Source organism: Pituophis catenifer, unplaced genomic scaffold (assembly GCF_029215685.1).
Source record: "Pituophis catenifer annectens isolate HBS135680 unplaced genomic scaffold, rPitCat1.0.hap2 SCAF_16, whole genome shotgun sequence".
In the NCBI taxonomy this organism is placed as follows: Eukaryota; Metazoa; Chordata; class Lepidosauria; order Squamata; family Colubridae; genus Pituophis; species Pituophis catenifer.
In genome coordinates this window covers 9,792,835-9,802,895 of record NW_027256896.1, presented here as the reverse complement: position 1 = coordinate 9,802,895, position 10,061 = coordinate 9,792,835, and the positions used below count along the sequence as shown (strand labels likewise).

At 43.2% G+C, this 10,061-nt stretch overlaps 1 protein-coding gene across 1 annotated transcript; it reads right to left on the bottom strand.

Annotated features, from left to right (window-relative positions):
* Positions 1–271: 271 nt before the first annotated feature.
* METRN (meteorin, glial cell differentiation regulator) lies at positions 272–9,011 on the bottom strand. The gene is made up of 3 exons (XM_070955163.1): positions 8,794–9,011; positions 6,429–6,494; positions 272–735 (listed from the first exon to the last, which is right to left on the bottom strand). Exons 1-3 carry the CDS (start codon positions 8,975–8,977, stop codon positions 419–421), a joined length of 567 nt encoding a protein of 188 aa, XP_070811264.1. The 5' UTR covers positions 8,978–9,011; the 3' UTR covers positions 272–418.
* Between the last annotated feature and the right edge of the window lie 1,050 nt (positions 9,012–10,061).

The window sequence follows — 10,061 nt, the reverse complement described above, 5'->3', positions numbered from 1 at the left end:
CAGACATCCACAGTGAGGTGGAAGAGGTGTGGCTTGCTGCAAACTCGGGAATAATTAAATTGGCTTTCATGGGTGGTGGAAAACTCAAAACACCAGAACTCCAAGTCTCACCTCATCCCCATGTTTGGAAAGTTCTGACAGCTTTTGTCTGCTTCGTGATGTTCCTGAACTTGACCCAGAGAACATCTCATGAGGTTCCTCTCAGACTTGGCCAAGACAACTCATTCGCAAGAGAACCAGAAAAAGAGTTATGTAGGGTTGGTAGAACCATTTGGTCTCCCAGAGGAAGGAAAGAGCTTGTCCTGCTTTGGGTCTAAGGACAAGGGTTCTCCTCCCACGGCCAAGATGAGGACGACTGATTCTGGCTTGATCACAGCCCCAGAGGCTTCCCTTCTTCCCGAGCTCTTCTCGCCTCAAGTCAGTCCAACGAGACTTCGCAGGGGTTCTCGTGAGCCTGTCGCGCCTCCTCGTAGATGCGGATGAAGTCTTTGTATCGAGGAGCGCAGGTGAGCCAAGCCTCTGCAAAGTGCATCCACCCGGTGAATAAAAAACTGCCTGGTCCGGGTTTCACCCCACATCGTAGGAGGGTATGGATGTTGCCTGTGGATTTTCCAGATTTGCCAACCGGTTGAAACAGAGCAAACTTCTGTCGATGGATCCGTGTGGCACTCACGCCGATGATGGATTCTTGGGCTTCCCTGTTGTTGGAGACGGACTTGATGTTGCCACGGATAACTGCAAGGAAGATTGAGGGGGCAGAAGGGAAAGTGATCATAAAGAAGACCGGAGATTATTCAATTTCCCACCCCCCTCTCTCTTTTATAAGATCATTCCAAACAGCAGCCCAGAAAGCAGAGTAGCAAATCGGGTCCAATTGATTCTAGGCTTAAAGGCTAAGTTATGGTGAGCTTGATCAGAGTTTACTAAATATATCCCCAATGCAGGGGTGGGATTCACAAATTTCAGCAACTGGTTCTCTGCCCGGTTGCTGGGTGGGCGTGGCTATGGTGGGCATGGCCTACTCAGCCTCCTGCACCACAGTGGTGTGTGTGTGGGGGGGTGTTTTCATCCTCCCCAGGCTCCGGAGGCTTTTCTTGAGCCTCCGGGAGGGCGAACATGGCCTCCCCTAGGCTCCACAGGCCCTCTGGAGGCCGGAAACAAGCCCGTTTCAGGACTTCCGGTAGGCCCATTTTTCACCCTCCCCAGGCTCCAGAGGCTTTCCTCGAGCCTCTGGGAGGGCGAACACACCCCCGGGCTCCGGAGGCCCTCCGGAGGCCAGAAATGGGCCTGTTTCCAGGCTTCCGGAACTTCCAAGAGGCCCGTTTTTCGCCCTCCCAGAGCCTCTGCACAGGCCCTGCACTTACCTGGCATCCAAAACAAGCCACATGGAGACTCCTGGGAGGGGCGGGGAGGGGCCAACCAGTCCTTGCAACTACCGGTTCGGTGAACCAGATGTAAAATTAGCATCCGATTCGCCCGAACCAGTCCGAACCGGCTGAATCTGCCCCAATGGCATAGGTCCACACAACTCTGTAAACCCGTGTGTTTCAAAATTGGCCACTTTAAGAGGTATGGACCTCATCTCCCAGAATTCCTGCCTTGGGGAACTCTGGGAATCGAAGTCCACGCCTCCTAAAGCGGCCAACTTTGAAAATCATTGCCCTAAACCATAAACTGTGTTTTCTAAGCCACAATGGCTAGGTTCACAAGAATTGCTGAACATGAGTTCGAGAGCTAAATCTTTAGTGTAATGTCTGAATCGACTGTAAAAGTATCAGAGTTAAAATATATGAGTAAAATGAGCTCTGTATTTCTCCTCCCCCCTTTTTTTTTTCAGATAAGAGGGAGACTTGAGATAAATTAGATAAGTTTTCATAACACCACCTGGAAACTGGGTGAGTTACAATCCAGTATTAGTGAAGAATATATGAGCCTGGATAGCTCAACAGACAGAGCACTGTAATTTAACACCAGCTGTCTGCAATTAAAGTAAGATCGAATCTTGCCAGGCTCAAGGTTGACTCAGCCTTCCATCCTTTCTAAGGTAGGTAAATTGAGGACCCAGTTTGTGGGGGCAATAAGCTGACTTTGTATAAATATACAAAAGTATGAAGGCTATTGCTTAACGCACTGTAAGCCGCCCTGAGTCTCCGGAGAAGGGCGGCATATAAATCAAATTAAAAAAAAAAAAAAGAATGCTGTTTTGGAAAACCTAGGAAACCTAAAGCATTTTGGGGTGCAAGAAGTGGCATCCTTTAGAAGCCAGACCCCAGACCCATACATGGGGGGGGGTGTCCTTGGTGCTCTCTGAGCTTGCATATTTTCTTGCAGATGTTTCATGACCCAAACTAGTCATCGTCGTCGTCCTCCTCCTCCTCCTCCTCCCTTCTCTTCCACTCCACAAATCCACTCCCTTCTAGCACTGATGATGTTACCTAGTTGGGTAATGAAACATCTGCAAGAAAACCACCAAGCTCAGAGAGCACCAAGGACCCTTCATTTCAACCCTGAGCTGCAAATATTCTCCTTTACTGACCCATGAATCACTACATCCACCCATTATATGTCTAAGGACATCCTCACTACATGTATTGTAATCTCTCTCTCTCCAAATTCTCTCCCAATGACATTTATGATTTGGGGGTTCATCCACTACAAATTTCCTGCAAGCCAAGAGATTTTCCAAGAAGAAAAGTTTTGATGGTTGATTGAAAGACAGCCAGAGAAGAAGCTAGGTGGATTTTCATTTTTTTTTAAAAAAAAAAACATTTTTAGATTAGAAGTGGGAATTGCTGGCTCTCCAGAAGCTGCTAAACCAGGGATGAAATCCAGCAGGTTCTGACAGGTTCTGGAGAACTGGTAGCGGAAATTTTGAGTAGTTTGGAGAACTGGCAAATACCACCTTTGTCTGGCCCCCAAGTGGGGTGGGAATGCAGATTTTGCAATATTCTTCCTCCAGGAGTGGGGAGGGAATGGGGATTTTGCAATATCCTTCCCCCAGGAGTGGGGAGGGAATGGGGATTTTGCAGTATCCTTCTCCTGCCACGCCCACCAAGCCACACCCACTAAGGCACACTACGTCCACAGAACAGGTATTATAAAAATTTGGATTTCACCACTGTGCTAAAGCAACCTTCCCCATTAGAAGGATTAACTAGGTTTGTTCAGAACTATAGTTGAAGCACATCTGCGGCCCAATAATCCCCTCCTATAATTTTGACCCCAGAGAAGGTCCATACTAAATCCAGTTCTTGAAGTTTCCATGACAGATAAAGAGAATCTCTTTGTCAATGACTCAACACATTTGATCTCAATTCTGAATTGAGACACTATCAAGAATCAACTTAACATGCAGTTTTATTATGGCTCAACACAATCGGGAATCCACACCACAAAATACAGCCCCCCCCCTTAATGACTGTAATTGAGCCCAGAAGTCATAGCCGTCATTAAGCGAGTCACCATGTGACTGCACCCAATTTCATGGCCTTTTTTTTTTGAACGCTGCCATTGTTAAATGGACGCAGCGATCATTAATGGTTGTTTCTAGTGGGAAACTGAAAAAGTCAATGCCAGTTTTGGGGCAAAAAATTGTCACACAAATGGTGGTTGTGGGATGCCGCAACTGGCCATAAATGTGGCCCTGGTTGCAATCATGTGACGGCAAGGGGTGTTCTTAAAAATTTCCACTGATTCTGATTTCAGGGTGGCAAAGGGGCCTCTCTCGGAGAGGCATCTGGTGGGCATTTCTTGGCTGACCTCTCTCTCTTAATCGGTTGCAAGCGGCTGTAAGAATTGTTAGGATTCCGCCAATCCCCCTCGCTCGAAAAGGCATTCGGTTGCCTCCCTTCAAACCAGCAAGGAGCCTCTCGGAGGTCTCCCGATAGGCCCCTGATCTGATCTGGCGTGACAAATCCGCCTGTTCTCTTGTCTGACTTGCCAGTTGCTGTAGCAACCCCAGAGCTGGGCACTCGCAGACGCTGTGACCTCTTTCTTCCGCTGTGGAGGACTGCAAATGGGGCAGTGGGGGTGGGGTGTTAGCCTTTGCAAGGCTGCAAGAAGCAAAACGGAGTGGAGGGGGGGGGAGGCAGGTGGATGACCACAAGTATTGCAAAGGGGGAAATACAAGCACCGTACACCTCCAACTACTCTTTCTTTCTTTCTTTCTTTCTTTCTTTCTTTCTTTCTTTCTTTCTTTCTTTCTTTCTTTCTTTCTTTCTTTCTTTCTTTCTTTCTTTCTTTCTTTCTTTCTTTCTTTCTTTCCTTCCTTCCTTCCTTCCTTCCTTCCTTCTATCATCTATCCATCTATCTATATCATCGCTCTCTATCATTATTTCTGTCTGTCTATTATCTATCCATCCATCCATCCATCCATCCATCCAATCTATATCATATATATTATATATCATATCCATCATCTATATATCATATATCTATATCATATATCATATATCATATCTATCTACCTACCTGCCTGCCTACCTACCTAATCTATATCATATATCATACCCATCTATCTATCTATCTACCTACCTACCTACCTACCTACCTATCAATCTATATCTGTCTCTATCATCTCTCTCTCTATCAATCTCTATCTGTCTCTATCATCTAGCTGTCTCTATCATCTATCTATCATCTATCTATCTATCTATCTATCTATCTATCTATCTATCTAATCTAATCTATCTATCTATTATAATCATATATCATATCATATCCATCATCTATATCATCTATCTATCTATCTATCTATCTATCTATCTATCTATCTATCTATCTATCTAGTAATCTATCATATAATCATATATCATATCCTATCCATCATCTATATCATCTATCTATCTATCTATCTATCTATCTATCTATCTATCTATCTATCTATCTAATAATCTATATCATATAATCATATATCATATCATATCCATCATCTATCTATCTATCTATCTATCTATCTATCTATCTATCTATCTAATAATCTATATCATATAATCATATATCATATCCTATCCATCATCTATATCATCTATCTATCTATCTATCTATCTATCTATCTATCTATCTATCTGCTATCTATCTATCTGTTAATCTATATCATATAATCATATATCATATCATATCCATCATCTATATCATCTATATCTATCTATCTATCTATCTATCTATCTATCTATCTATCTATCTATCTATCTATCTATCTATCTATCTACCTATCTACCTACCTACCTACCTACCTACCTACCTACTCTATCATATATCTTATTATATATCATATCATATATCATATCATATCATATCATATCTGTCTACCTACCTATCTTCCGCCTTTTTACAAATAACTCAAGGTAGTGAACTTATCCTGTGAGGTGGGTTGGGCTGAGAGAGAGGGACTGACCCAAAATCACCCAGGCGGCTTTCCTGCCTTAGGTGGGACTAGAACTCACAGTCTCCCACTTTCTAGCCTGGAGACCAAGTTTGCTATCAACTAGGCCACACATTGGTCTGTGGACCAGCTTTGGCCAGCTGGCCTTTACCACTTGGCTGGATCCTTCAAAACCAGTGCACACATTGCATCTTCCCCCCCCCTTCACATTCTGATCTGTAAAATGGGAATATGAAGACCTTGACTTACACGATTGCGGTGATGACCAAGGCGAGAAGGATTGAAAAAACGTAGGGTGATGTTTGCGAAGGGCGTGTGCCCACTTTGGAAATCATTTGGAAGTATTATCCTTGAGAAGCACCGTTCCTCTTTGCTATTTGGTAAAGTCCCCAACTTTTTTGCAGACTTCCCATCCAAAGTTTTTTGTTTTTTGTTTAAATACATTGCATTAAAATTAATGAAAATCCTTCTCTATTTAATTCCCTCCCCCATGATTGCTCATTAAAAATTGTGACTCTGTAGCAACATTTAGAAGGGGTGAGAGAGTCTTTAAAACTTGGGAGAGTATCATTAGCAGGATAAGTTTGCTTTAAAGAAAGCTAGTCTCCCCTCATTTCATTTTCCTCGGTTTATGATAGTGAAGAGACCCCAAAGGTACTTTTTCAAGAGGCAACTGGACTTCGTTTTTCCTTGAAGACATTTCACTTCTCATCCAAGAAGCTTCTTTGGTTCTGACTGAATGGTGGAAGAGGGAAGGATTTATGTTCCTTGCAGTCATCTGGTCGTTAGTACTCTCTTAGCATTCTGACAGAGAGTACTAACGACCAGATGACTGCAAGGAACATAAATCCTTCCTTTCTCCACCATTCATTCAGAACTGAAGGAAGTTTCTTGGATGAGAAGGGAAATGTCTTCAAGGAAAACCCAAGAAAGTCCAGCTGCCTCTTGAAAAATGCACCTTTGGGACAACCATGACCTGGATGACGGAGAAGCGCCATCGATGGTGAAGAAAGCAGTCAATTAACACTGGAGAAATTCTACTCACCAAAATCACTTGTGCAAACGGCCATCAGGATTTCGGTGTTGTTACATGGACGGCAAGTCCCTGCATCTTTGAAAGGGGGAGAATGAATGGTCACTAAACAGCAACGGTGCCCATAACCAACATACAGATAGTCCTCGACTTACGACCTTGCTTTTTTTAAAATATATTTTTATTTACATATTTTTCTTTAACCTATAGAAGTATTTATATAAGACTGGCTAGGTGGCTCAATGGCTAAGATGCTGAGCTTGTTGATCAGAACGGTCGGCAGTTCAGCGGTTCGAATCCCTAGTATAGGTCTCCTGCGTGAGAGGGGGTTGGACTAGATGTCCTGCCAGGTCCCTTCCAACTCTGTTACTGAATTTAGTAAACTGTTAGTAAACAGTGCATTGCCTGGGTCATTTTACGTATACATAATTCTAGTAACAATAATATTCTTTACTTATATACAGTATAATAGTGTTTTTCCAGTTTCTAATTTCCACCTTTATTATCTAACCATTGATAAAACAAATCCCAAATTAAAAAGTATTCTCTATTTTCTTTGTCCTTTATCTTTAATGTTAACCTATCCATTTCCACACAATCTAGTATTTTTTTGATTGTATTTTCATCTGTAGGCGTTCCCTCATTTTTCCAGTATTGTGCAAATATATTTCTCACTGCTGTCAAAACATGCAATATTAAATATACATTCCCTTTGTCATAATGTTCTGGCAATATACCTAACAAAAATATTTCTGCCTTTAAATCTATATGTCCCTTTAACATTTTCACTAACCGTGTATGTATTTTCGTACAGAATATTTTTTTTGCCTTTGGACATTGCCACCACATATGATAGTACTAACCTGGTTATCTGATTGCATTTCCAACATTGACTTACGACCTTTCATTTAGCTATTGTTCAAAGTTACAATGGTGCTGCAAAAGGTGACTTATGACTGACCTCGTTCTTATGACCAACATATCATCTCCGAAGTCATTAAGCGAACACGATTTCCCCCAATGGCTTTGCTTGTTAGAAGCTGGCTGGGAAGACAATCCCATGATTCTTGCTACTGTTTGCAACTGTTTATTGTGTATGACTACGACGACTGGCAAGAAGACTTTGTTATTGGAATATCCCTGGACTATTGTTTTACTATCTGCTGCTTTATCTGTGTATGACCTGGACTGTTTATTGGACTGTGCCTTATTGCTACTTCCTAAACACAACTCAGTGTATCTGTGTATTGGCTGTGATTATTCGCAACTGCTCTCAGTCGCTTTCATGCGCACACCCTTGTTACTGTAGGGTTGCTCTGCGAATTCCTCAACAAATATGTAAGGATGGTTCCTATCGTAGACTGGTAAATGGTGGCCCTCAATTGTTACTCTAGAGTTGCTCTGCGAATTCCTCAACGAATATGTAAGGATGGTTCTGCACTCTTTCTAGAGTCTCATCTTTTTTATATCGCGGAGACCAAAACTGGATGCAGGATTCCAAGTGTGGCCTTACCAAGGCCTTATAAAGTGGTATTAACACTATCATCTAGCACTGATAATGTTATCTAGTTGGGAAATGAAACATCTTCCAGAAAAACCACCCAACCTATTCTGAGCTACAAATATTCTCCTTTAGAGGATTGTACTTTCAGACTTGTGAGTGTTGTGGTCCGCCAGCAGCCTGCGGAGCTGGACAGTGAGGAGGCTGAGGAAGAACACGGGCCATTCCTGGAGGCTGGGGAAGGCCCGGATGAGGGCTCTGCATTGGAGGCAGAGATGGGGCCAGGGCCATCGGGGAATGATGTGCAGACTCCGGAGCCTCCAGAGGCTGACAGCAGAGAGGAAGAGGAACAGGAGGAGCCTGTTCCTAGTGCATGCATGAGAAGAGCTGCCAGAAGGCAAGAGCAGCTCAAGCAAAGAGGACGACTCGGGAGTAAGGCCAAGAGATGACTGGTCCCTCCCATAAGGCTTAAAAGACCAGCAATGGCTCTTGGGCTCTTTGTTGGAAAACAACGTTGATAGATTTGTTTCTTGTCTTGCTGCGTTTATTTCTTGTCGGCGTCTTCTGCTTCTGAACTTTTGCCAAGAAAAGCGTTTGGCAGGTTGCCAAAGTAGACCAAGGTTGGTGATAAGGCTGAAGAATTGTGTTATGAAGAATTTGTTTTGAATTAGTTTGGACTACGCTGAGAATGAGTTAATTCTCAGCTGTTCTAATAAAATCTGTTTGTTTAGAACTGATTGCATCTGATAATACCTACTTGGGCCTGGGTCACAACAGCGAGATTCCGTCATTGTAGCTTTACCATAAAGTAGAATTAACCCTTCTGGTTGTGATTCCTATCCGGTTCATCCCCCACAAGGCCAAACCCAAACGCACCTTCCACACTGAGGTTCCTCCAAGGCCAGGAGAAATGGGCATTCCACTCGCCCCGCAACTCATAACGGAAAGCTGCGATTCGACGGCTGATGTCTTGGTGAAGAGTGGACTGGAGGAAGAGGGCCACTTTCTCTCCGGACAGCCACCTGAAGCAGCGCACCTTGGGCTGCAAGGCCGCCTCCATCTCCGAGAGGAGCAGTTCCAAGACTCCGTCCCGTTCCAAGTAAATCTGGGCTCCCCGGAAGCTGCTGGAGGACTTGATGCAAGCGGTGACATGCTGCGGTTTCTCTTTGCCGGCGGGGCCCGTGGGCAGGCGGGGAGACAGGCTTAGGCGCAAAGCTCCGGCTGGATACAGCCATTCCAGGGATCCTTCAGCGCAGTGCAAGGAGATCTGTTCGACGCTGCCAGCTTCCTGGGACAGACCACTGCAAGGGAGAGCAAGGCAGGGTTAGGCGAAGGAAGGGGGACTTGGCCTGAGTGGCGTGCTTCGTCAATCTGGCGCTCCTGTGCACCCAGGCACAACTCCCAAATGTACCTGGTCCAGTTTCCTGTCCCAAAGGTGCTTTTTCAGGAGGCAACTGGACTTCCTGGGTTTGTTTGTTTTTTTTGAAGACGTTTCACTTCTCATCCAAGAAGCTTCTTCAGCTTCATGTTCTGGACTAGAAGACCTCCAAGGTCCTGTCCTATCCTATCCTATCCTATCCTATCCTATCCTATCCTATCCTATCCTATCCTATCCTATCCTATCCTATCCTATTTTCTATTTTCTATTCTATTCTATTTTATTTTATAAATTTTATTTTATATTTTCTATTCTATTTTATTCTATTCTATTCTATTCTATTCTATTTTATAAATTTTATTTTATATTTTCTATTCTATTTTATTTTCTATTCTATTATTTTCTATTCTATTATTTTCTATTCTATTCTTATTCTTATTCTTATTCCTATTCCTATTCTTTATTTCCATATCCTATTTTCTATTTTCTATTTTCTATTCTATTCTATTCTATTCTATTCTATTCTATTCTATTCTATTCTATTCTATTCTATTCACTGGATGGTGGGGAATGGAAGGATTTATACTCCTTGCAACTCTTAATTGTAGTTGTAAGTTGAGGACTACCTCCATTGGAATAGAAATAAATCAGGAAAGTGGACTCGCTCACAACTGTCTCCATAGGAACAAAAAAAAACTGAGCTCTGTTGTGGCTGTAAGTTGGGAACTACCTATAGCTGTGATGGCGAACTGATGGCATGTGTGCC